At 43.0% G+C, this 27,406-nt stretch overlaps 2 protein-coding genes and 1 long non-coding RNA gene across 14 annotated transcripts in view; 1 reads left to right on the top strand and 2 right to left on the bottom strand.

The window, feature by feature from the left end:
- Nucleotides 1-3,927, top strand: part of RREB1 (ras responsive element binding protein 1) — a 125,389-nt gene extending 121,462 nt beyond the window's left edge. For 11 of the 12 annotated variants that reach the window (XM_061346546.1, XM_061346547.1, XM_061346544.1 and 8 more), the window contains one exon: nucleotides 64-3,927. In XM_061346546.1, coding sequence (XP_061202530.1) covers nucleotides 64-590 — 527 coding nt within the window. In that variant the 3' untranslated portion in view covers nucleotides 591-3,927. The remainder of the gene's footprint in view (nucleotides 1-63) is intronic. The other variant, XM_061346554.1, reaches the window with a different exon arrangement.
- LOC133208579 (uncharacterized) lies at nucleotides 3,805-14,635 on the bottom strand. The gene is made up of 2 exons (XR_009724439.1): nucleotides 11,979-14,635; nucleotides 3,805-4,617 (listed from the first exon to the last, which is right to left on the bottom strand). It is a non-coding gene; the product is annotated as an uncharacterized LOC133208579 (long non-coding RNA).
- A 1,993-nt stretch (nucleotides 14,636-16,628) lies between these two features.
- Nucleotides 16,629-26,259, bottom strand: SSR1 (signal sequence receptor subunit 1). The gene is made up of 8 exons (XM_061346541.1): nucleotides 25,962-26,259; nucleotides 23,721-23,839; nucleotides 22,763-22,850; nucleotides 22,330-22,592; nucleotides 21,574-21,650; nucleotides 20,604-20,682; nucleotides 19,488-19,581; nucleotides 16,629-16,853 (listed from the first exon to the last, which is right to left on the bottom strand). The coding sequence occupies exons 1-8, from the start codon at nucleotides 26,044-26,046 to the stop codon at nucleotides 16,786-16,788; spliced, it is 873 nt and encodes a 290-aa protein (XP_061202525.1). The 5' UTR covers nucleotides 26,047-26,259; the 3' UTR covers nucleotides 16,629-16,785.
- Between the last annotated feature and the right edge of the window lie 1,147 nt (nucleotides 26,260-27,406).

Raw genomic sequence — 27,406 nt, 5'->3', positions numbered from 1 at the left:
GAAACGAAGAGGGAGGTGTGTTAGTGACCTTAGTGCTGACTTTGTATTCTAACTGTCTTCTAGGTGAGAGACCTTACAAGTGTCAAACCTGTGAACGGACCTTCACTCTGAAACACAGCCTGGTTCGCCACCAGCGCATACACCAGAAAATCAAAACCACCCGAAACCATGGGAAGGAGAGTGACAAGGAGGAGACGCAGTCAAGGTGTGGAGAAGACAGCGAGAACGAGTCAAGCCACAGTGGTGCCAACCCCATCTCAGAAAACGAGTGCGACTCTACCGGGGGCATCGGTGACCAAACATCACCCCTCATGGGAAGCCGAAAAGAGTCCCTGGCTGGCACGGTCCCGGGCTTCTCCCCCTGCAGAGAGGAGAGGCTGAGCGGGCGAGGAGCCGGCACCTGCCTGGTGGAGCCCACCAAGAGTGCACAGAAACAGACCGCAAAAGACCAGGAGCCTCGGGGCAGCTCGGAGCTCGAGAGGCCCTCGGGTTTCATTCAAGACTTGCTGGAGATGCACAACAAAAAGTCTCCCATGAATCACATCCTTGCCTCTGCAGACAGTGCGCCTCAGCTCTTGGGGGTTGAATGACTTTGCTCAGAGGTTGGAGCCGTCCTGGCACACAAGCTGAAGCCAGCAGAGCAAGGTTTCCTTGGAGTCCTGTTTCGGAAGAGTGACCTACAGCTGTGGGGAGAGTATGGCAGACTGGATGTGGTGCCATATGCCTTTCAGTATAATAATGCAAGAGACTACAGTACATACTGATTTGAGTGCCTTACTACTTTATTAGATCTTTTGGTATTATAGATTTTTTCAAAAATGATTTTTTTTAATATTTTAATGAATTATTTGGAGAGGACCTTTTTCATTTAAGCATTAATGTTACCTTTTGTATTGGTGTGTGTGAGCTTGTTCTTGTATATCTGTGATAGTCGCTGTGTTTGTTCTCTGAGCTGGAAATGGGGGCAGTGGGGTGGGAGGCCCTTGGATACCACAGCCAATAACTGGAAGAAAAAAATATGTGAATTTCTTATGAAATAGTCAGAGGAAATGCAGGCGAGGTGTTGATTTGTTGTTTTTTCTCAGTAGATGTTCTTGCATTTGCCACACGGTGGAGCATTAAGCCTGTTCCAGGCCTGAACAACATGGCAGTTGAAGGTGTTCAAAGCGATTCAAGCCAAAAAGCAGGAAACACAAAGAAATTTCAACCTCACGCTTCTTTCCACTTTTCAGCATTAGAAATGGTCTTCTGAATCCTAGGGGGTTTTTCTGGCCATCATGGACTGAGCGTGTATGCAGAGAAGAGTTACATAGCAACGTAACCTATGGAAATTATGCACCCGCTGTTATATATGTTTGATTTGCTTCAGTATATTATTATTATTATTATTTTATTGTTATTTTATAAATCCATCAGTTTGCTTGTCTCTGCAGTCAGCAGAAACCAATGGGCAATATTTGCCCCCCCCTCGCAGACATACAGCGCCGCTTGGATCCCCTCTCAAAATGTTGTTGACTCGACGCTTTCACCAGCTCCTCTTCTTATGTTGCAGCTCTTCTACTGTACTTTAAATGAGACCCTTCCTCTGGCCGGAGAGTCAAACGGAGGCCGTTTGCGGGGTATCAGCACACCCATACAGGCAGGGGAGCATCTCACTCGTGTGCGTGAATGTGTGCGTGCGTGTGTGTCAGGGGGAGGCCCCTTCCAAGTGCGTGAGAAAGGTGCTGCGAGTGCTGAGGTTAGTCTTGTGGCCATCACACCGGTGACAGCGCGCGTTACTCAAAGAGCAAAGTTATCCCGTCTTCCAGCCGAAAGCAAGCCAGGGAGAAATGCGAGCCTTACCGTCATCTTGCTACTGTCGTGTTCTAGAGCAAGAAAGTACTACTGGTAATAAAACTACAGATTTAAGACATGTTAAAAAAATAAATAAAATAAATTAATAAAAAATAAATTCTTCCTGAGATTTTGGGGTTGATGCTTGAAGACTTGAGGTGTGTGTCTAAATTTCATATCAATAATTTAACCCCTTCAGTGCTGGCAGCTGGAAGTTCTTCTCTCTGTGGCTCCTGTTGCCGGCAACAGGCGACACTCCGGCCGCCACTGTTGAAGGGGTTAAGTGAAATGTATCCTACTGTAGCTGTGCATTTCTAGGAGTGCCCAGCATTTGTTGTTGTTGTCCTTGTTGTTGTTGTCCTTGTTGTTGTTTGTTAATTGTCCTTCAGTCATGACCTCTGGGACAGACAGAGCCATAATAGCATTGCCGGAGCCTCACTGTGCTATTCCACCACTGCAGACCCCCAGCCCAGCCCATCCCAGCCCACACTGTGACCCCCCTCTCCTTCCCCCCGACCCCTGCAGAATCGCTTTTCCTGCTCTCACCAGACATGGAGGAAGTGGGCCTTGGACCCAGTCTATATTATATAATATATATATATCTATATATAACTATATATTAAAAGAATTCTCCGAAAAATTCTGGAGACTGAAATCTCACTGTCCAGAATGCAAAGGAAGAGAAACGTTCTCGAGCAATATTCTTGCAAATAGAATAAGAAAAAAAAAATACAACAAATGGTTGAGGTATATGATGTGATTTCTATTTTTTTTGTTGTTGTTTTGTTTTTTGGTTCTTGTTTTTAATAGGGATGTTTGAACCAGTTCAGAAACGAAGCTAATGCCACATAAAGATAAATCAGTCACAACCAATGATTCATTTGAAACTCTACCCAGGTGCATTCTACTTAATTAAAACCAGTTCACACATCCCTTGAATTGTTATTACTATTATAATTATAATAATTATTATTATTATTTGGGGTATTTTTTTTTGTTTTTGTCTATTTTTTGTTTGGGGTTTGTTTTTTGTTTTGTTTTGGGGTTTTTTTGCAACTCTCCACACTAAACTGCGCAATACTGTGGGGGAGAAGCCATTACTAAACTATATGCTGCAGAACGATGTAGCAAGTAATTAATTCCCAGCAGCCTGCCGGGACATCTGCTAGCAATAATCACTATTGATTTAAAGCTTTATTTAGCCTTTATCTATATCCTAGTAGAGTATAAGGTCTTGCCACATTTTATTGACATTTTTATTAGTTGAGTTTGACTGAGAACCGTTGCTGTTGTGGGGTTTTTTTTTTGTTTCCCCTCCTCCCCCAATATTAAACTGTGAAATTTATAATGTGTTTAAACTATGGGTGAATCGTAGGCTTTAGTTTGCATGTTCAGCTAATTTGTCTCTATACGATTTTTGTTTGAATCTTTTTATTTTTGGGGGTTTTTTGTTTTGTTTTGGGGTTGTTTTTTTTTTTTCCTCTCTCAGGGCTTTTACAAATAACAAAAAAGAGAAAAGAAATTAAAAAAAAAAAAAAAGGATCTTCTGAAATTCTTTTGCCTGAGTTGCAATGGACTCGTTGACATTGAGAGATTCAATCACTACATTGAGCACTTGACTGTGAAAGCGCAAAAAAGAAAAAAAGATACAAAAAAATAAACAAAGGAAAAAGACAAAAAAAAAAGAGAGAACTTTGTTTGAGGCTGTTGTGAAACAACTGTCGGGGCTACGTGACAGTGATTCCATTTGCAGAATGATTCGTCATCTTCTCTCTCCTCTCTGTGTGTCTCCTTTCTCTCTCCCCTCTCTCTCTCTCTCTCTCCACGAAGGAAGTTCAATCCTAGTGATTTCATCCCATGCAGGAAACAGTAATAAATGTGTAGAATTCATATTTTTCTAAAGGGAACTTAAACTGCTGCTACGAATTGTGTACAAGACTGGTTTATGCCACATGAACAGAGAATCACACATTTGTTTTGGTACTTCTATTCCTCTTTTTATTCAGTTGTACAGTACTTCCAAATTCAAAATAAAAAGTAAAACTTGTTCTGTATCAAACCATCTAAGCAATAAAATGTTATATTTAAAAATTATAGGTTACAAAATGGACGTGGCTCTTCTTGTGGGTTTGTTCTAACTTGCTTTGAGGTGCCTTTGCTAGAGGACAACGCACAGAGCTTGCCTGTGCAGACAGCATCCCAGTTGCTCTTCCTAAGGGTGAACTGAGTTTGAATTGGGGATGATCGCAGTGCTTTGAAGATGCACATTCACTTTGACCCCCATATTTCCTGGTAGTCAAGCCCCTCGGAAATGGTGCTTTTCTCTTGGTGCAGTTCCTTAATGTAGCAACCAGCAGGGAAGTGCTCTGGTGCTGATATTCCTGCCCAGGCATTGGGTCAGGGTTCTCTTAACCCTGTGATCACCCAAGTGAGCATCCTCCCAGCTCAGTGTGGTGATTCACAGTGGTACCAGTCATTTTCTGTGTAAAATAAGTAGGTTTCTGCAGCATAGTTTTCTTTTTGGATGAATGTGTATAGACGTGAAATCTTCACCATGTATTCAAGAGCCACATGCAGGTGTCAAAAGAAAGAGAGAAATCCTTGGTTTTAGCTTGCCGGAGCTGCTTTAGCTGCATTTATATGCACTCTTCTATAAATGAAACACATTTCACGGGACGGTGAGCCAAAGATTCATCTGGGTCGTGTGTCCAGCTCTGGAGGCCGGGCAATTGCAGCGAAGCTGAAGCATCTGCATCTTCCTAAGTCCTGGCAGGGTGGTTCTTTCTGGTAGAGAAGGGAACCAGGTTCAGAATCAGAGAGACCTACCCAGGCAGTAACTGCTGCTGCTGCCGCCACTTTCCTCCCTCCTGCCTCCTGGACCTTCGTGACAGAGGTTACAATTGACCACAGCACTTCCTCTGGTGGGATCTGGTCCCTCACCACCAGTCAGGGACAGGTTAAAAGCAAAGCAGCCAGGCAGCTCTGCCCCAAGCCGAGCATGTCTGATGAAGCAGAGCTCTGTGAGCAATCTTGTGGTGGGCTCAGGGGCTGGGAACAGGATTTCTGGGGGAGGAAACCTGCAGAAAATCACCTTCTTGCCTTTCCCGCGCCCCCAGCCTCAGAAATCTCCCCTCCTCCTGTAAGACTGATGGGAAACTTGCACCCAAAGTACGTGTGGACCTGTCATGAGGTGTAGGATCAAATGGGATGAGTTTACGTGACAAGGAAGTGATGGCAACTGATCACTTACGAAATAGATGAGTTAGCACTTGGCTGCGGCAGGGTGTGATCAGTGTGCCCAGCCCTTTGCTCCTTCTACCGCAATTCGACCATGAACATTCCCAAGATGGGAATTTCCCTGCTCTTCTTGCCTTCGGCAGGGTGACATCCTGCAGGCCAGCTGAACTTTGCTCCTCGTTGGCATTTCCCTCTTCCTCCTCCTGCCTCGCTCCTCCCCACACAGAGCTGGCCTGAAACACCAGGTTAGCAGAGGGATGGGCAGGTGGTGGTGTCTCCCTCTGCTGTCTCCAACTTGCTGCTTCCTTGCCTCATTCCCTAATGCTTTTTACCCATCTTTTCAAAGGTGAAACTGCAGGTTAACTCTTGGCATGGGTGGAGAGAGTGGCACAGCCCCTGTGCTGAGCATCCGTCTCACAGCACTGCCTCAGGTTTGGAGTCATTAAGGTTTGGGGAAGACCTAGGTCCTCGCACCAGGAAGGTGTTCATGTCCAGAAGTGTGGAGTATGAACCTGTGGCCCAAGAGGATGGGCAGGAGGGCTGGTTTGAGATAGGAGGCTTGGGTGGGAATTGGCTGTCCCAAAGCAGGATGTGGAGCCTGCATGGAGCATCTGTTGCATTTTTACTGTTATTGAAATGCAAATTGGTAAAGAGAAAGGAACAGAAGTATTTGTTTTCATTATCCAGCTGTCACAAATACCCAGCATTTGAGGGACGGGAGGGCTGCATACCTGCACTGAGACCTTCGGAAAGTGTGTGATGATTCACTGTAATACTGTTGACATCAGTGTTTTGCCCTGCTGTTTCAAAAAGTCTCTCAAACAAAATTGGGTCACAATCCCACTAGCACAGTGACAAGTTTACTTGAGACCTTCCCTTGCAAACAAGCCTCCTGTTCCAGGAGTCACACGTGCCTGTTTCTTTAGGTGTTGCTGTAGAGTTACAAGGGCATTGAAAACATCGCTTCTGGAAACCATGGGGCCTGGGGCTATCTGCAAAAGGGAGACGCCAGATCCTGGCACAGGATAACTGGCATTTTCTGTGTGTCAAACAGACTGAGAGGCACCATCCTTCATCATCCACCCCGACAGTGCAGGAAAAGGCTGCAGAAACACATGGGGTTGTTCGATCAGCACATCTCTAACTGCTGGGCTGGGGGAAAACGGGCCCCACCAGCACTTCGCAGATGAGTATTGGAGCAGCCAACGTCAGGAAGGAAAGTGAGTGAAACCTGCCCAACACCAGTGTCTGCTGGTGGCGTGGGCACTTGAGCTCACCAGTTTGGGACCTGTGTCAAGCACTTTCCCCTCCGGTTCCTTTCCCCTCGGCCATGCAGGGCAGAGGCTCGCTGCACCCGTGCTGCAACAGCCGAACGGGCAGTAAGGGAGATGCTGGGTTTTGCTCTCCGTGTTCAAACAAGGGAACAGACACATTTTGACTCTGAGGGCATTGAAACCTCCTCCGTGTCAGAGCGGAGCTGCCATGAAGGGACAGAAACAAGAAACGTTTCACAAGAAACAGCCCAGGGCTTGGGGAAATGTCCCCAGTGTCAGGAGGTCCAGCTCTGCGGGGGGTACACAGCAACTCTCCATGCAGCCCCCTGCAGAGTCTGAAGCATGTCCTGCAGGTGCAGCAACCTGCACTCAGCAGCGTTTGGTGCTCTTGGCCTTTCTCAGCAGGGCCCTGCTCACAGCTGAGCACTGCGCTGTTGGGAATGCAGCTGCAGGTGTTTTAACCCCTCATCACCCAAAAGGATCGTTTACATCAGGTAAGCACAAGGTATTTCTCCTGTGGGTGCCAGATGCTTGTGGTGCGTGCCCCTGGTCCTGTGGAAAGCTACGGACTCATTCACACTGCGCTGTGCACATGTTTGCCTGGAGGGAGGAGGATGTGTGAACAGCACAGAGAGGAGGGCTCCAGGGAAGAATCCCTTGGTGCTTTAGGACCTGTCACCAGCTGCACCTCATCCAGAGGCAAAGGCTGTGAGAGCATCCCTGTGTGCTAAGAGGCCTCATCAGTGCCTTCACCTGGGCAATGAGGTCTGTGTAAAGCAAGGCAGGGAGGGAAGAGTAGGATCAGGAGACCAGTGTTGTATTTGTGTGCTGCTGAGGCAGCAGCAGTTTCTGTATTGCAAAAATACGTTTCTAGAACTGTTTTGGTTTTTTTTTGCAGGAAGTTTTTTTTTTTTTTCTTTCCCCCCAGATAACTGAGTGCATTCACACCTGGGACAACGATGGAGGAGAAGGACCTTGGTCTGCTCAAAGATGCAGGCTCCTGGCACATCATTACTGCATGGAATGGGATGCTTAAAGATACGGGAACATCTACTTTGTTGTTGCTGGCTGCCTCAGGCAAGTAGTGAATCATCTATACACATGTGTTAATGGAGTGCCTGACAGTGGAAAGAGCTGAGAGATTTCTCTAGGGCAATGAAAACACCCAGGGCCTTTCCTAGGTAAGGGGCTAAGGAGCCTTCAAGCCTTCCTTTCAGTTCGACTGAAATAGCCCTGTAGAGCTGAAATGAGGTAAAGATGAGTTGAGAAGCATTGCCAAGACTTTCCAGAGACTCTGCTACTGCCTCCTGCTTCCAGTGCTCAAGTCCCCTCAGTCTAAAAAGCCTCATTCACAGGAAGCAGGAGTTTTTCCTATGTTAAATGCGAGTAAGTGGGAAGAGTTCTCTGGCTCACTGACCCTTACTGTGTAACCTGGTAGAAAACCTTGCTGCAGTCCTTGGAGTAGTAGAACTGGAAACAGCTTTCTCCTTCGCTGTGCTTGTTTATTTCTCCTGTGCCAGATTCCTGTCGTCTGGCAGGGAAAACTGCCAGGAGTATGAGGAAACCGGACAGTGGGCATTTGGAATACACTGCTGTGAAAGTGTCTGGACTTCCCTAGTGCCCTTCTGCAAAGGGCTGTGAGGCCGTTTACAAACATCAGTGAACAGGAGGAGGCTGTAAGAGCAGTTTGCTGGGGAAAAGGCTTTCCATCATGGAAGGCCTGATCTATTTTTCTGCTCCCAGAGGCAGAGGTTAATGCAGTAAAGGCCTGCTCTGCTGCGGGCTCACTTCCCATCCACAGTTTTTTAGCCTGTAAGCACCCAGGGAGCGTGGCCGAGGTGCTCGTACAATGGGCAAGGATTTGGACAGAACATCAGCCAAGGGGGCTGGTGGCTCTACTGCAGAGTGTGATGCCCGCAGCTGGGATGGGAGGAGCAGCAGGACATAGAATCATAGACTCATAGAATGGTTTGGGCTGGAACGGACCTTAACATCACCTAGTTCCAGCCCCTCTAGACCATGTCACCCAAGGCTCTGTCAAACCTGGCCTTGAACACCGCCAGGGATGGAGCATTCACAGTTCCCCTGAGCAACCCATTCCAGTGCCTCACCTCCCTCTTTGCAGCAGGTATGTAGGAAAACTGATCTTCCACAAGTGTGCGTGCACACAGGACTGGCAGCCCCTGCCCTCAGACAGGGAGTGGGCACAGGAGTGAGTTCAGTCACATTTGGGTAGCTGAAACAATGGCTTTGTTAACCTTCCCTCCTATCTCCTGTTATCTGGTTGTACAGAGAGCGACAACGGCTCAGATTTGTGGCTGTTTGTTGTTCTAAACAAGCAGCATCTGATTTCTAATGAATCTGCACCCAGAAGAAGTATTTGTATTTCATTTTACAGTGATGGCAGTGCTAGTTGTGAGAGGTAGGCTTGCTTTGACCAGTAAGCATTTCTCCCAGGTGTTTGCAACTCGAGCTTTTCCATGTAACCTGTGCTTAGAAATGGAAAAGTGGGTAAAACCTGGCTGTAAGCAAAACCCACACCCTTTTTCATTGCCACTTTTCCTCCGTTCATACTGAAACACAGCCATCCTTGGTACAAAGGGGTCCCAGGCAGCAGCTGGGGAAGAGGTAGAACATGGGAGGACATGTGCTGAGTGATAACTGTGCATTTGCTCACTTTGCCAATCCCTTTGTGATGGCAGGATACTTTTCATCCACTGCCTTTGAGGTGCTTATAGGACTGAGGCTTCACAGGCTTCAAGGTTACGTACATCAGGTCCATTGTACTCCACAGCTGGAGAAAATCAAAGTACTGAGCTGCTTGTGTGTACACAGCAATCTGTGAAGTCTGCACCACTACACAGTGGGTTTGGGTTTTCATCTCCTGTCTAGGTGGCTATTGCCAGTATCTTTTGGAGTTGAAACCAGCAGGCATTGTAGCACAGCTACCTGAAACTCAGCATTAGCACTGAGCTGGTCAGAAAAGCTTCCCAGGGCTGCAGGTAAGGGAGAGGAAGGGACCTGGAGTATTGAGGAACCTGTGCACCTCATGGCAATGTGCTTTGGCACAGGATACGGAGCCACCTGCTGCTTTTAATGCATTTGGTTATTGCTTTATGGTGAATGCACCTCTCATAAACAGTTCTGAAACCTTTTCTGAACCAAAATACTCTCTTTAGCAGCTGTAAAACACCTGCTAATAAATGAAGGTATGTATTTGGAGCAACACTTAATTAAAAGTGATAGCAGCTCCCCCCAGGGCTCCTGTGCCAGTGTTTTATTGAGCTGCAGCTGAGGGATGTTTCGCAGTTTGTCAGTGGGTCCTTGGTGGCCTGTATTTATTACTGCTGCAGCGAATCAGTGCCATCTGTTTTGGTGCAGTTCTACAAATCCAGCAAAATAGCAATGACAGAGCGATGGCCCTTGGGGATCCTCACTAAAGGATAAATGGAGTAAGCACACAGGGTGCTGCACCTAACTGAAGGACCAGGACACCCAGTGAGACACTTTTTGTTAACAGGGGCAGAGGGAGTTCAGTTTCGGTGGGACCTGGGGGGAACGTTTTGGAGTAACACCACTAAGTGGAGCCAGTGATGGTTCTGGCTGTATGACTGCAACTGATACCTCAGACATGGTCTTCATCATGCCTTTCAGCTGGGAAGGCGAGTGGCAACAGGATGCAGCAGTAGCATGCCCTGTCACATTAACAATACATTGGAAAGGAGATGGTCCCTGTGTAGCGTGGGTTTTTAAAGCACAAGCTAAATCCTGCTTCATATGTTTTGTTGGGGGCCTTTTTCTTCCTGAAAGGCTGCCTTTCCTGTGGTGCCTGACAGCAAGAGACGCTGCTTAGTTTTCAGCTTGCTTATAGTAGCAGCCAATTAGGATTAGTTGGGCAAAATGTCATTTCCAGCTGTGAAAAACACCTCTGCTCTGTATGAATGAACCACTAGTACCACTAAGCATTAACTAAGTCTTAAATAGTGGCTCTAAGGAAAATGTAACACATTTCATAATCAAGTTTGTGTTATTTACACTTGCTTCTAATTATAACCTGTTATTTTGGTGGCAATGTTTGTCATACAGTACGCGATAGTTACCAGAAGCTATTTAAATCCTAGCTCTTCCTTTCCAGTGGAAACCCGCAACAGGCTATTTTAAGACTTTCCTCCTTTTTGTGCAGGCTCCTTCCACAGAAGACAGTTTGTTCTTTCTTTCTGTCTCTTTTGGAAACTTACTGGTGGGCCTGCCAGCTGAGGCTGGCATCGAGCATGGTCCTGCTCACTGCTCACTTTGTAGTGCTGTGGATCCAGGCTCATGTGAGGGAGTATGTATGTTTCAGGGTTCTGGATGGACAGAAATGTTTGATTCATCCTCCATGGAAAAACTACTCCAGCAGAAGATAGAATGCAGACTTATTTGTGTCTCAACATGGTCCAGGTTCACATGGAGTTAAAAGGCCCAATTTAATCTAGCTTTAATTGCAGGAAACCTTGCTGAGGAGCCCAGGACCAGGAAATCAGATGACAAAGAGGCAGTGTGTATGCAGCATCGCTATTCTTGCTGCTTCTGAAGTGCCTTAGGCTGGGCCTTTAGGTGCCTATAGCCCTGATTTTCATTTTTGGAAGCAAATACAGGACACTAGTATTGACAGCTTTCAAAATTTCAGCTTCACATTGTCACAGACTTACTTAAAGGCACAGAAAGGCTCAGACTTCATTCGGTGACCAAGAGAGAGCAAAGAATGATTAAGAAAAGCCAGACGTGGGTGCTCTGGCCTATCTACAATGCTGCTCTTCGAGACTGAAGATCTCCTGAGCCCATCTGTTACAATGAGAAGCTGTCACTGGCTTGGGTGATCCCTCAGCTGGCAGCTTTGGTATTGCTGGCTATAGTGATTTCATCCTGTAAACCCAGCGCTGTATTTTATCTTCAGGATAAATGCTTTAGTCACACACGGTTCACCCATACAGCTTCATCTGAATGAAAATGTACTGTCTCACTCCATCCAGGCCCTGCAGGGAAGGGCTGTATCTGTTTTACCAGAACTCTAAATGAAGTTATCTTGAAAATTCCTCTTGCTTGTGCAGCTATGTACATTTAACTCCTGCTGTGTGAAAGATCCAGCTCTTAAGTTACAGTTTCATTATGTCAATTTAAGCGGTACAGGGAAAACAGAGTTAAGGCAGGACAGACCCAAAGGGATGAGGCAAAGTGTGGTAAGTTTGTTTTCCCTCACCAGTTAAAAGACTGGAATGTTGTAATGCTGAAATCTTACTGCATCTTGGTTAATATAAATTTATCATCAAGATTATGAACATGAGGAGGCAGAAAGCCAGCCTACTGAAGTTAAGGACTATAGCAACTGACTTGGAAAGAACAGAGGTCAGTATGAAGTCTCAAAAAATCTCTCTTCATCTTTTCAAAGATGAGACAGACTTCAAATTTAAAAGTTGTTTTTATGTTTTCTGGGAGCTAAAAGTACATCTTAATAGATCTGCTTTTAATTTTCCCTTATTTATCCACAGAAATGGTTCACAAATACAGGCAGCTTTTATTTTTAGGCCATTTTTTCTTTTGCTTTTGTTAGCTTTCCCCCCTCTCCCTCTCCTCCCCACCCCCCCCAAGTCTTACCTTCTGCTTGTACGCAGTACACCTGCTTGAACTGCTACTGTCAGTATTACTGCCTGGAATATGAGTGCCCTCTTGGTCAGACAACAGCATACACCTAATGAGGTTTGTTATAACCTTTTACTTCAGCAGCCTTTAAGAATCTTAACAGATTCTTAAATGGTGCTTACAGTTCAACAATAGGTTATTCTTTCTGGAAATGCAGGGGACTATGGTTCAGTTTGAATGGATCAGGATTCCATTTTCCCAGGGCCCTCCCCTTATTCTTACAGAATTCTAATCTTACTATTAGCCCATTGTCCAAAACATCACAGAATACTTCCTCGTTATTCCCATTCCAAATAGGCTTGTGGCAAAGCAGCTTGTTAAGAACAGTATGTTTTCACTCTGCGTATTTGCTCCTACAGGTTGGTTAGTAAGGACAACAGCACCAGTTCCCACTCAGGCTTTTTGGTGCCATTCTCATGCTTTATTAAAAAAAAAAAAAAAAAAAAAAAAACCAAAAAAACACCCCTACACAATGCTAAAAAAAAAGGAGAAAATCAAGTTTACTTTACAAAAAAAAACCTGCAGTCGTTTTTTTTTTACCCCCCAAGAGATCTGATCTCACTTATAAACATGAGTCAGCAGGTAAGAAAGTAAACGTTAACACTTCAGCTGCAGTACATCATCTGAACTTAATCATCCAAAAGAGTCAAACTGACTGTTGATTGTATCAACACAAACAATCATAAATGATATAAATACCACTTGATTAAAAAGAATCCCTGGGAAAACTGAAAGATAAATGGAAAAATGTCAAAAGACTGTTATTTAGCCCACCTATAAACTCTTGCAGAAACTGAGATCTTTCTGGCCTTGCTCTCCTCTGGAACTGCAATTCCTCTGTTTAAGAAAAGTCCTGGCATAAAGCTGCTGAATTCTGTTCAGTGAGGGGATTAAACTGGTATAACATGAATCTATGTAATTACCATCAAGCTACACTAGTACTATGTCTTTCTTACTCTCACCATGGATGTGTATTGTGCAAGTCTCAAGTAACATCAAAACGCTCCTGAACAGTCCTTGTGTCACTCCTATGAGGTAGGTACTGTCTTTCCTTTGAAGAAAGAAAGAGAACAGACTCTTAACTGCTCCTCAGCACATCAGGCACACTGAAAAACAGGACAACCAGCCTATGCGAGTACTTGACTTTCCTGCTGCTTCCCTGAATTCAGAGCTTTCAACCACAACAACTGGTTTAGCACCATGCATTCGAGGAATAAAGTCAAAGATGCTTTTAATTATATCCATTCCAAGGTAAGGAAGATGTTCATCATTAAGTGTCTGAAATAAGCAGAAGCACTGCCATTGAATCGGCTCCATTTGTCTCCATGGCCTACAACTGAATTATTTTCTACATGAAGAGTAAGATGATACTTCATCCTTTAGTCTGACAGCAGCCACTCTTCTTTCTCAGATTAAATGGTACAGGGAAAAAATGAACTGCTGTCACACAGCAGGCAGCATACAGAGGACTACAAGTATCAAATGTTGTTCAAGTATAGCTAATGATTTGCTACCATGGTAGACATGAACTCTAAAGCCATTTCTTACCCCAAATATAGACTCATTAAGTCTCTACAGTTTTTTTGTATTGGCTAAGGAGCTGTGAAAGGAATGAACACTGATCCTTCACACTAAGGCCACAGTTTATTTGTGGTCTAAAACTTATTTCATCATCTCTTACTAATACGGAAGAAACCTTAGCACACATCTTCTTTCATAGTCATTGTTCCTCTTCTCATTACCTAACATGAGCAGTTGTGTGGTAGTGTAGCAAGCTTCCTGAAAACTAGGCTGCTAAGAACGCTGGATTATACAAATGCTTGTGCTGCCACATGGGAAGGGGTGGCACAGAGAAAGGCAGAACTGTTAATTTTCCATCTTAAAGTCAATGAAACTGTACCCTACTCAGCTGATAATGATATCTAGTAACATATCTGACACTAAGCTATCAGTATGTGTTTAAAAATTGAGTAGAAAATTCAAGTACCAAAATAAAAATTGTTAACCAACAGGATAAAGCAACAACTGTGCTCTCCCATTTGAAGAAATCCAAGTGTAGCAGAATGTCTTATTTACTAGAAATAATGTAAGAGATGCCAAAGTTCAAATACCACTGTACACAATGTTATTGCTAAATTTCAGCTACAGCAAACGAGCAAGAAAGAAGGAATTCAGAACTGTTACTTCATTTATCATGAGCAGTAGTGGACTGCTGACCACTCTTCCCATGAACTGCACTGGCTGAGAAAGTTACTATGAACCCTCCACAGTGAATGCCAAGTAGTATGATCAGAAAGACAGTTTTGGTACAGCTGGACTTTCCTATTGCTAGTTCCTATGTGAGTTGCTAAGCTATGTACTCTCTTCTTTCACACTTGGAACTTAAGCATTTGGATGTTAACTGAGTACAGAGAAGAAAGCCAAAACCTTCAAATACTTATTTCTTACTTGTACAGTGCTTCAGTCCTTCAGTTTCTCTTAAATCCTGGCCACTGTAAGATTTCTGAAGGCCTAACTTGCTCCAGAACTGAATCTCTAAGGACTAAACTATTCATCTGAAGAAATAAAACTAGGATATTACAAATTAATACCCTCTGTTCTGATCCTTTGTCATTTTTCCTGGAGTAACTTTTATCATCACCCTCTCTAAACAGTACTTTTCCTCTCTTGGGAAGAATTACAGTATACAGTTTCAGACTATCCATTAAAAGAAGATTAAAAAAAAAAAAATGTTGATTTCAGGTTAGAGACATAATCCAAGAGCAGGAATTTAGTTCAGTACATCAGGTACTGCAATAGCTATAGGGCTTTAGTATACAATGCATGTAGTACGAAACACTTTGTGGAATCAATGCAAAGTGAAATATAAATCCATAAACCTACCACAGGACCAGTCAGATTACATCACTAATGGCAAACAAAGTTGTTCCACACAATCTGAGTGGAGATACCCCTTATGAAGGTAGCATGCAACTGTTTGCTAAACAATCTGTATGACAATTCAACAATCTTAGCTATTAAAAATACTCTGCCTGGTATACTATCAGGAAGCTGAAGCACTTTTGGGGTTGCTTTTCCTATTTTTAATCTGTTCCATAGCAAGATAAGTCAAGAACATCTTCACAGTTCATTCTGAAAAAGTATATAGTAAGATAGTGCCAGTAGAGATACTCGTTTCAGAGCTCAGATGCATCAAAATTGCTATGATGTGATCTGGAAGTATTGCTCAGCATTCACTGACTCAGCAGCTCAGTCCCTACAGAGCAAATTTAGATCTAAAAAGGAGCTTTCACATACGGGGATCAGGAAGGGGAGAAAAAGAAGAAAACAGAAGTCTCAGATCAATGCCTCTTCCTGAACTCAATAACCTTCCAGACAACTTCAGACCCAGGAAGAGATACAGCTGAGAATGCAACAACTGGAGCCTTGTCCAAGTGCCTGAATGGCAACTGACAGCTCTGCATTATCTGATTTTTACTATCAGTTAAGTTCCTGAATGCAGTAGATGTGGATCAACACCTGGCAATCACATCTGTGCCTGCTGCAAAAGAAAATCCCATTTTGCCTGCATATAGCTTTTCTGCTTTAGTACTGAACTAACAGGTAGTTAACAATGGGTATGCATCTGTGTTACTAGCAGGAAAGGTGGTAAAATAACTCTGATCAATGTACTGACCAGTGGAAAAAAGTTTTGAGATTCAAGAACTGCAAAGGGTGAATTAAATAGTTTGCATTTAAAAAGGTTATTTGAAGCCAACAGTTTTTCAAATTCAGTTTCAAGTGGGCACAGAAAATGCAAAGTCCTTTCCCCATGTAAAGCTCTAAGAAAAGTCCACATTTTGATACATACGACATTCTAGATTTTGTAAGAGAACCAAGAACTTACTGAAAAGTTGTTGTGGCTTATTCAGTAATTTCTTGAGTAAACATTGCAGAGCTACCACTATAACAGGAATACCTAATATGCTGGCACAACTCAATAACTAACATTTAACAAGTTGGGTATAAAAAAATTTATGTATTGATACCAATTCAGCACACAAATTCCATGCTTCACAAGTTCTGCTGCTGTGTAAGAGTATTCCTAAGATTATGCAGGCAAGTTCAGATCTTTAGGTCACTGCATGCCCAGATCAAGCCAGCAGCAAAATATCTACCACTACAAGCAGTTACACCCAATTGTGCCTTTAGAATGCAAACTATGCAGAATCCTAGATGATCAGTACCTCAACACTGAAGTAGGACCACACACACAAACTTCAGTGTGTGCACACTGGAGAGAGTAAGATACTTACTGAAAAAAATGCACACAGTTTTTGATATAGACATGACACAATCAAAACCGATTAAGTCACTAGACATTCAGATTAAGGGGAGGAGAAAAACCCTTCCAAGACAGTGTACAGATGACAAGCCAGCATTACAAAGAACTCTAAAGGCACATTTCAGGTAACATAGTTCTGTTAAGACCAACTCCTTACATACGCAGGCATAAATCTTAATGGCTACCACCCCCTTCCATCCCCCCAACAATCAAAAACAAAACAAAAAACAAACCAAACAAACAAAACAAAAACAAACAAAAAACCCCCAAAACCAGAGAAGTGCATTTTCAGTAATATTAACACGTTCAGTTAATCTGTTCAGTCCAAAAGTTTAGCAGTATTTTCCTTATGGTGGTATGGATTCTCTGCACTACTCCAATCCAAAAAACCCAAACAGGCAGGATTAGTAAAGGCTCAACTGTTGTACTAATTAACATTTACTCATCAGAGCCCACTGATCTCTTCTGTGCTCTCTTGTAGGGCAACCTCCTTGGTGAAGCTTTATCTAGAAAAAAAAAAAAAAGATAGTTCTATCAGCTACTGCAGTTACTTCAGATTAGATATATGACCACGTACTTTTCTCCCTCCCTAACAGAAGCCAAGCTCCCCCCTAGTGCAATGTACCACCACAGAGAAGCCACTTCCAACAGCTTGTTAAGGCTTTTTAACTACTAAATCATTAGCATACTAAATAGAAGGTAGCAAAAAATAATGTTCCTATTCTGTCACATGCAGCTCCAAGGCAAAGGTCGTTCAATTTGCCAGTTACTAAAATGCAAAAAACCAAAACATCCAACATAACAGAAACCAAAACAACTCCGCCACCATTTCCTGATGAAACAGCATGCTGTGCTGTTCAGAAAAGCATCACATTTAATAATTACACTTTCATAAAGTTAATGAATTATTTTGATCAATACTGGTTTCCTTTGTCTGCCTGAAGAATGTGACTGACCCTCCCTTAGACATCTTTGTTTTTCATGAAGTACTGCCATGTTCATATAGCTTAACAGCGAAAGATTGTGAAAAAAACATACTTTCAGGAAGCACCCACATTTAACTATGAAGGTGTCACTTTGTGATCAGTTATCCCTTATGGGGAAGCCACCCAGCTTTAGCTGTATGATCACTGGATGCCAGAAACATCATCAAGACTATGACAGGCCTACAGCTGTCCTTTACAATAACGGTCCTTAGAATTTCAGTCCTTGTAATATTGTAGAGAAGCTACAATACTTTGTATGAAGTGCTAAAACAATTGCTAAGTGCATCTGTTCACTTAAAAATGCACATTTTCTTCAATAAAACCATCTCCAGTAATTTCCCTGTTTTGAGTATGTGTGAAGACAAGGAGCTTGTCATTACAAACCAATCGTACACTATGAAGAGCCTTTCAAGAATGAAATAGTTAAGAACCTCTGAGGATCTTGACGGCCATGTATTTCAAAGGACTGTAGTGCAGAGTTCCAATTAAAACTAACCCGGAGCTAGAAAACCCTCACAGGTTTTAATCAACTTCAGTTATTAAGATCTGAATACCTATTCATCTTAAGAAAGGGATGGAGAGAGTACCAAAACATGCCAGGATTTGAGCCCATTTAAAGACAGTTTGGTCTTTGAAAGAAAAAAAAAAACAACCAAAAAACCTAAAAAGAGGCATTTAGAGCTTCCGTCTTCCTTGCCCGATTGAGGCTTTTCAAATTACTGTGTCTAGATTTTATACTCTCATTCTCGTGTCTCACAGAAGAGAGTGTACAAGAAAGTTTACATTTTCTGAAGTAAAACACTTATAAGTACAGTCCTTATTATACCTGTAAGTGCAGTTAAGAAGGGTGAAGGAATCAGAAAGTGAAGTCATCAACTCCTGGCACAACTTCATATCAGAGCTAAGGTCTCTAGCCCTTCTACACTGAATAAAGATCAAAATATGCTCATTTCATCAAAATGGTGGTCTTTTTCAAGTAAAGGTAGCTCCTGCAAAGGGTTTTCAAAGCACTTCTCTTTGTCTAGGATGTGCTCTAAGAGAGGCTATGCTACTGGTAATATGAATTCACCTGGGATAAGAAACACCAAGAAGTTAAGCCTCACTATTAAACTATAATACCAAAGGCTCAAGTTTGTTTCTCACTGTGACAAGATTTGCTCAGCCATTGGTCATGATCAGTACTCCACCTCCCTCATGTAACATCAGCCTGACACTACACTAAAGTAGCAGGGCAGGCAAGATATACATCCGCATTTTAGATGAAGGGTGCTGGGAACTGCTAAGAGGAGACAAGAGTACTTCAGCAATATTCTACTGAAACTATGTTACTACAATATAACCAGAAATAATACATATGCATTTTTATAATATAAGAAAACATAATTTATATGTATATAAAACTTGTTTGTGTGGTTGCATGCATCTGTTCTGTAATCTTTTACTGTTCATGCTGCATCACCAATCACTGCATGCAGGAAGCTGTTGTACTCCTATCCATGCCTTCTTATCACATGGACAACACATTAAGCACTTCCACACTTTAGATCACCAGTTTGCCTCACCTCTTCTACTCTGCACTGAAGCCATAGGAAAGCAAAACAGAAGAAACAGCAAGAGAAGTTAGAAATACCCACAAACACACAAATGGGCTAAAGAAATCAGATACTGGGTTTACTGTTGACATTTCAGGTATCAAGTGGAACTCAAGTCATTTTGGACTTGTGAAGGACATTAACATCAAGTCTTCATGTAGCTTTAGCTAATACACACTTCTAATGCTTATTTAAAACGCTGGTCTAGAGGCATGCTTCCACGCAACTTACAGAAATTTTGAGATGACAGATAGTTTTTCCTACTTAAACATCCTTTGTGATCCAGATTTTGGGTAAAGATTTTATACTGTTGAAAAAGAGTCTATAGAACAAATTGTTAAAGTAACTGATAGTCATTATTGTATCAACCAGTGAAGTTTGTTCTATAAAAAATAGGCTGCTAATATAGTCTACAATCATTAAGCACAGCACTTTAGACAATTTTATGCCCTAGGAGAGAGGTATGCTGCTCTGAGAAATTGGTATCAGCTACTTATTCAATTACAACTAATTGATTACAGAAGTTTGTTTTGCTCTGGTTTGTGGAAGGCAGGCTACTTACTTATTTGATTTAAAGTTTCTTGGGGAATCCAGCTCATATCAACATCGTTCTGATTTGATGTTCCCATTTCTACTTTCTGTACTGGTCTTTTCCTCTGAAAATTCAAGAAAGAAGCAAGATTTTCTTTCCACAAAGTGTTGGTAGCACAAGTATTAGAAATAACACATAATGCTATATTTAGTCAGTTGCAGTTATTTCACTAAGACACAAACTTACAGCTAGTCAATGTATGAAGCTGTGTTTGTAGCTTAGCTTTAACTATCTTCACCACTAGCAGTTTATTCACCTAAGCCTGACATTACCCCTTTTAAGGAGTTGCAATACTTATTCTGCATAAAGATATCAAGATTTCATGCATGCCTGGGGAAGTTCATCATACCTGTTAGAAAAAATGGCTGATAATTAATCAAAATGTGATGACCAGTTCTGTTATACCTTCTCAGATTGGAACAATATTCTCACATGTCACCTTGCAAAATAGATTTCAAAGCACAGTAATTACTCCATATTTCTTCACAAGGGAAACTTCAAAAGTATCATAGATCAGACTGCAAAAAGACATAACCTATGCACTGAATGTAGATTGACACTTAACCTTTCAATGACTTTTACGTGCCAGACCACTTACATAAACAAACCTTTAGTTGTTAACAGCATTTATAAATGGAATCCAGAAGGCCCTAATCAACATTATAGCAAAGCATAAATAAGAACCAAATAAAGCACTAGACTGGAGAAAACAGCTAAGTTTTACCCAGACTAAACTAATAGATAGAAATAGAGAGCATGGGGAAAGTCTAGCCAGTAAGTATTGAAAGAACAGCTGCACACAAGACAGTGGCTGGACAGTATCAAAAGTCTGGCTCAACCACTTCAGTGTGATGCCAAAGAGCAGACTCAGAGAGCATTAGATAAGCAATCTAAATGTCTCTAGTTATGAACATCTTTTAAAAACTCTCTGGTTTTCCCAGTCATCTATAAGGTCATAGTTGCAACTGTAAAGCTTCTAAAGTTTTACCTGTACCGTTGTATGCCAGAAGCAATTACTGAATTACCTTCTTTTTGTATCAGTCAGGTCTCGTAAGAACAATTACACAGACAAAATACACTACCCACCTTCCTAGATTCTAGTAACTGATGCAGGCCAACAATGACAAGTAGACCAAGTCCAGCAAGGAACATGTACATGAAGATCCTTTAAAAAAAAACAAACACAACACCACAAGAAAACAGTTTAAGAAACCATTAACTAAAAATCTTAAGTGAGAGAATAAGAGAGGCATAGAAACTAAGCTGAGCTTTGCCCCCATACCCACTTGATCTTTCCCAAGAACTTTCATATGGGGCAGGTGGGGAAAAAAATTCTGAAACTGAATTCCTAACAAATATTAATTACTCTAACTTCTATTTCAGGAACTGTAATCCTAGATTTAATTCTGAATAACACAACACCTGAAAAATGCTGAATAAACTGGGAAACTTATAGTTACTGAAATCTGGTAATTGCTAAGACCTCTTTTGCAGTATCATGTCTCAAGATCTTAGGTAAAAGGTAGTATTTGTTTGTGACAGCTTTAACCCCTTACAAAAGCCTTAAAAATCTTTTCTATGCTTTTAGTACACTCCTGCAAATCAGATACTGCTAGGATACCAATTTATTGGCAGCAGAGCTTTAAAAGGCCTTGATTATCTGGCTCTGTGTTCACAGTTAGAATTCTAACTATGCAATCATTTTTAAGTCTGTGCATTTTAGTTTGTTTTGAGCAATTTTACCTGAAATACAAGAGTTGGACATAAATTCTGCATTCCAGGCTTAAGCTCTGTGAGACAAAGCAGATGTGTAAACTGCTCAATGACATAGTACCAATTATGAAGATCCCTAGTTACTAATACAGTACTTAATTTGGGGGGAAAAGTTTGTATTTTCAGTCCACTGTTGTACAAATCAAATGCCTGCTACACCATCAGCAAAACACAGCAGACCTAACATTCAATAAAATTAGGATATAAGAACTATTCTCTCTGGCACCATCAATAACCTCTTCTATCAGTATACCAAATAAACTTGAATCCCCAGCCTCCTTACGTTTCTCCATCCAGTCCATCTTCTTTTTCAATTATTGTGACAGTTTGATTGAAGACAGCATCTTGAAACACATTGCCCTATAAAAAAAGATTCCATATAACATTTTAAATTCATTTCTTGAACACATACACAAATGTTTGTCCCTTTCCATGTTCCTGGAAAAACTTTACAAAGTAGTAACTGCTGCACCAGACTTAAGTTTATAAGCAGTGCAGGTCTGACTCAACACAGAGAAGTGCAAACATTTTGGTGCAAGACAAAGAGCAGACTTGGTATTAGCAAGAAAGTCACATCCAGCCTTCAATATGTCATTTCCTATAACGCAAGATACTCCGTATGAAGGGGTTTTACTAGAGCAATCAAAACACAAAGGTACAGAAGGTACCGTTAAGCTTTGACCTGCAGTAAAAAAGAATCCCACATTTTAATCCCCATTTATGCTTTTGCATAGTCTTCCCCTAGGTTGCAACTACTGGTCTTTTATTTGCTCAAAGTCAAATATACAGATGGGATTCAGGCTGGTAATATACAGAACCAAGCGTACATGGGGGGATGTTGTGAAATATGTAGACAGTCCCTTACTGTGCTTGCGTATCTTCTGATTTGCTTAAAAAACACAAGGCGGTATCTTTTTGAAGAGTTAGTAACTTGACTAAGCAGCAGTTCCTTCCTGACATTTCCACATCAACTAGAAAGATTAAAATTAATTGCAACATCAGGCTTACATTTACATCTTAATTGTAACATCAGGCTTACATTTACATCTCTGTAGTTGAGATTGATAACCAGTCCGAAAGGACGACCACCCATAGGCTCAGCAGGGATGAAAGAGTACTCAAAAGTGGCTTGTCTCTGTGGCGGAACTACTGTATTCAGAGGGAGAGCTGTGAAGTTCTGGATATAAAACTGGTAGTCTTGAGGATACCGGAAAGAAGCATCTAGAGACTCAACAATAAAATCTTCTGTACCCTTATTGGTGAAGCCCACCAGAAATTTTACGATGTTGTTCGCTGGGAAGTCTAAAACATAAAAGATACTCAACTGTTAGAAACTTCATACACCAGAACTGCTCCTAAACAGTGTCTAAAACAGATACTGCCTTTTTTTTTTAATGGGTTTTTAATTTTTATGCATGGGTTAATGCAGCCTAAGCAACAGTGAAGGTGGTACATTAGCACAGGCCTCTTACCTTCACCTTTCACAAACAAGATGGTTGTATCAGCGTTAGGTGAGGCTTTAGGTTCTCCTGACAAGTCTTCTTCCTCTTTTTCTTCTGTCTAAGACAAGAGACTTTTTTGAAAAAATCCTATAATGAACAGTGAAGCAAAGACCACACTTGTTTCATGAGAATCCCACGTATCAAAACATGCAACCATGGCAAGCATTAGTATCGATTCCTGCTGTTGCTGGATTAGCACACAGTCTTTTCTCCCTCTACGTTCAATCAGCATCGTTTTCAACATTTATACTTCTATTTGTATTCGACACAGTGACTAATCAGAACTGCATTTAGCTGTATTGAAATGTTTGTAATCAGAAATCAACAGTAATATCTGTTTGGGGGTGGAAAGAAAAGAATAGAATCTAGATGTTCAAGCTGAACTAAGTGACCCTATACAGCAGTATGGCCACTGGCACAACAGGCACACAGTCAACAAGTGTCAGAGACTGGGAAAGTAGCAAGTGAAAATGGACTGCAAAACCAGGTTTTCAGAATTAATATTGAGGTTAACTAAGTAGTAAGATTCTGTTGCTCCTTGACAATCAATATGAAATAGGCCAGAATGAAGTAGTCTTATACCCCAATGTCCTTTTCAGCTTACTGAGACACAGCTTAAGCTGAAAAACAAATACAAAAGGCTTCTAGGAGAACCTGGTTCTCTCACTTGGTGTTCCTTTTGTGTGAGCTGCAGCTTTGGTAGTCAAAAACTGGGCTGTCCCCACGTGTTTTTTCACGTGGTAATTCAGGAAGGAAAGATAAATCCTTCTGAAACTTCAAACTGAACATGAGTTTGATTGGAGACTTGGAAACAGATATGTGGAAATAACAGTGCTATTTAACTCACATTTAAATATACCTAAAATATCTAGCTTCAAGCACTTTTAGTCTAATTCAGACTAATGAAGTAGCATTTATGTACAATTACCAAGTCTGTTGGCTCATCTTCTTCAACTTCAGCTTCATCATCTTCATCTTCAACTACAGTATCTTCCACAGCTTCCTCATCTTCTGTGGCATCTTGAGCTGCAACTAATAAACCTGAACCTACCAAAACAAAATGCAAATACAAGAAAGCCTTATCAATGTCTAGTTAATCAACAGAAAACTGACATAACACATTTCCAACCTGATTTTTGAAGAATTTCTTCAAAATCTGTCAAATACAGCATTTTGAAGCCTCAGCTGCAAAAACATCACATTCAAATGATCACCTGTGTGCATATTTTAGCCTTTTTCCTTCTCTAACAACTTTCTGAACTACCTATTTATGTGCCATTAAGTTCAAAACCAAAAACTTTACAGCTGGATAAAGAAAAGTTCAGCATCACACAGCAACACATACATTCACAGAAGGCAAATGACTTGTCTTAAAAGCTACTGTTTAATTTCTGAACACACCAATGCATGAAAAGATTTTGTTGTGCCATTACCAATGCAAAAAAAGATACTGCTATTGACAGAAAATTAATAAGTACTGTTTCTTTTAAGACTAGTAAGTTCAATAATTAGTATGTCCCCTTTCCATCTGTTAGTATCAGAAGCCTACACTTCCACAGGTTCTTAGAGTTATTATTTTTGCACTTATTTTAACTGAAGTTTTAAAACATAAAGAAGTCTTTTATTTATATGGTCTCATCAATATCATTAACTACTATATCCACATGTTCAACAGAACCGTAACACTAGTCTGAAAAGAAACCTGATCTAGAGCATGGCTCCAGAGCACAGCTCCAAGACAAGTGCAATCTTGCTGTTCAATACTTCTTTGCTTTTATGGAGCAGAGTCTCACATATTCAAACACTGGGTGGCTATGACTAATGTAAATATTGGCAGACAAAGTTCTGTCTCCAGTTTAGAGCACATGCAAGCTAGGCTGAGAACTTTTAACATACAAAAAACCCCTACATATTTTTGTTTTAATAACCCTAACGTTTTCCAAAAATGAAAGAGTAGAAATGAACAGATGTTTGAGTTACACAAGCCTGAAAACGAATTAATTGCTATGAGTAAACGTTTAAAATAAATACTTAATAACTTTTAAGGGGAATAAAAATCCTTGAGCAGGACATATCTACACAAGGACTTCAGAATTGTCAGTGAGAGGTAGAAAAAGCAAATACAATCTCTGCTCTGAAGTGCCCTTAGAAGGTACACTCAAAGACTTTTGCTCGACCACGTGCAATATTTAACCTAAGAGTACGTACTGCAATTTTATTTGACCACGTTTTAAGCTTGATAGTCTACAAATGCAGATTTTTACAAACTTTTTATTAAGACCCTTGTACCTGAACAGCGTGTAGGCAAGTAACAGGCATTCTTCAGAAGAAACTGTGCTAGCACATTCTCTCAGCCCCCTAATTTACAGTCTTTCAATGGCTGTCAGAAGGGCTGATGATGTGGCAATAGCGGGAAAAGAGAGCTGCCCGCGGTGGGAAGGAACTAACGCATAGGGTGGGTGTGCTGCAGCCCACTGGAAGCGCAGGGCGAGATAGCTGCGCTGCCTCCTCTCCAGATTTAGTAGCAGGGAGGCGACTTTCAGACCGTGAATCAGATAACACGACAGCGTAAACAGAGATTAGTACTCGTCCATTTGAAGGACGCTCGGGGGGCGAAGGGAGGAGAGGTGGGCAGGCAGGCTGGCAGCCCGCGCATCTGCTACCCGTTCACCGCAGAGAGCAGCACCGCCTGGGACCGAGAGCCAAGACAGACACAGACCAGTTGCTACATCCCCGAATAGGCTTTAAGCGGGGCAGCCGCGCCCACGTGGCTTCCCGAGGCCGATTTCACGGGTGGGCCCGAGCCCGGCGCCCCGGGCACTGGCAGCACCGAGTCTGACACCGTGACTCGCGGTTCGCCGTGCCGGAGAAGCCCGCACGCCCGGAGGGAACAGACATGACTCCACAGTGGCAGAACCCGGCCCGAGAAGGACAGCCCCAGCGGCGGCCCACGTGCGCGGGGGCGAGAAGCCACGCCACTACCGACCGCGAACGGCGGCGATTGAATGAGCAGCGCCCACCGCCACCTCCTCCTTCCAATCGGATCACGAAGGTGGCACTGGGCTCCCCAGGCGCGGTGGGAGAAACCCCGGCTTCCTCTCCCCGCCACCCCCAAGAGAGCCCCACTGCTCAACGCCCGCTCGCCTTCTCTCACCGGGTCCCCCCTTACCTGGGCCGCCGCGCGCGCCCCCGAGCAGCAAGGCGGCGGGGAAGGCGAGCAGGGCGAGCAACAGCAGCTGTGACAGGCGCCTCATGGTGACTGCGGCGGCAGCAGCAACAACTGCCCGACACCCCGTACCAGCCAGGCGCCTACCGCTGCGGGCGATCTAAATGGCGGCGTCGGCAGCCTCCATCCGGGCCCGCTCCCACCGTGCCCGCACCCCCGCCCCGCCCCTCAGCGCCACAGCGGACGTGGCTCCGCCGGGGAAGGAGGCAGGACGGTCACGTGAGCTTAACACACGTCTCCCCTCCGCCGGCCCCGCCCCGCGCATGCGCAGCAGCTTCCGTTTCCAGGTCGGGCTAAAAGGGGGCGGGAGGGAGATGAGGATCTATCTCCATCAGGTAGTGTGCATGCGCAGTGTGGCACTGCCTTAGCGGTGGTGCGGGCCGGAGGCTAGTGTGTGGGGAAAGGCGGCAGGGTGCACGGGTCTGGGATGTAGGCACTGTTAGGGAAGACCTGGTGATAGTCCTCAGTGTCCGGCAGGTCGTGCTGGGGCTGTGGAGTTCCCGCCGGAGGAAATTCTCGGTGCCCGGGGCATCCCCTGAGGCTGCTCCCCCGAAGGGTAACGCGGCAGTTTGTGTGCCCCTGTGTGGAGGGCTGCCTGTCGGAACCACCGCAGGTGGATGAGTTGGAGAGGGAGGGCACTTAGCGGGATGAGAGGCTGTGCGTTCAGCTTAGGTTGCGTTTAGTGCAGGGTATGGCAGTTGGGTTTGCGTTTGCTAGTGTGCTGCGAGGGGAGAAATAAAATTCAGGAGACAAGGTGTGAGGGGTTTGTGGTTGGGATTTGTTGGGTGATTGGTTGGTTGTTTTCTTCACAGTATGCTAACATTCCTCTGGAAGGAGCAGGGGTAAAGTGTATTACTGAAGCAGAGGTGCTGTTAACATCTTGCACTTCTGCATTGCTTTTGAATAATTGGTTTTCAGTCATATATTTGATGGTTTAATTGGAAAAGTTTCCCAAAGTGTGTTAGGCAGTGTATATTTAAGTCATATACTACCTCCTCCTCAGTGGCTCATATGTTACATGGAAATGATTTTTTGTTAGATGAAACTGAAAGAGAGTAGATTTAGATTAGGTATTAAGGAGAAGTGCTTTACTGTGAGGGTGGTGAGGCATTAGCACAGACTGCCCATAGAAGTGGCTGCCTCAGCCCTGGTAGCGCTCAGGGCCAGGTTGGATGGGACTTTGAGCAACCTGGCCTAGTGGGTAGGTGTCTCTGCCCATGGCAGGAGGGTTGGTTGGAACTATACGATCTTTAAGGCCCCTTGCAACCTAAGCCATTCCACAAAACAAGGTGTTTTGAGATGCAAAGCTTTCCCAAATCCTACGCTAGAGACATTGAGTGAAAAAAAAAACAAAACAAAACAAAACTAGGCCCCAAGCTTTCTCTTTT

Source organism: Neopsephotus bourkii, unplaced genomic scaffold (assembly GCF_033783945.1).
Source record: "Neopsephotus bourkii isolate Nb327-2 ecotype Australia unplaced genomic scaffold, CSIRO-AGI_Nbou_v1 NB_272, whole genome shotgun sequence".
In the NCBI taxonomy this organism is placed as follows: Eukaryota; Metazoa; Chordata; class Aves; order Psittaciformes; family Psittacidae; genus Neopsephotus; species Neopsephotus bourkii.
This window is presented reverse-complemented; position numbering and strand designations above follow the sequence as displayed.

Excerpts from the sequence above, each read along its gene's own strand:
- SSR1 (XM_061346541.1), bottom strand. The coding sequence starts at position 26,046 with ATGAGGCGCCTGTCACAGCTGCTGTTGCTCGCCCTGCTCGCCTTCCCC. Across the intron at positions 22,593-22,762 it reads CTTGTTTGTGAAAGGTGAAG|ACTTCCCAGCGAACAACATC; the intron begins GTAAGAGGCCTG and ends TTTATGTTTTAG. Across the intron at positions 16,854-19,487 it reads AGAAACTTTAAATCAAATAA|ATAAAGCTTCACCAAGGAGG; the intron begins GTAAGTAGCCTG and ends TTTTTTTTCTAG.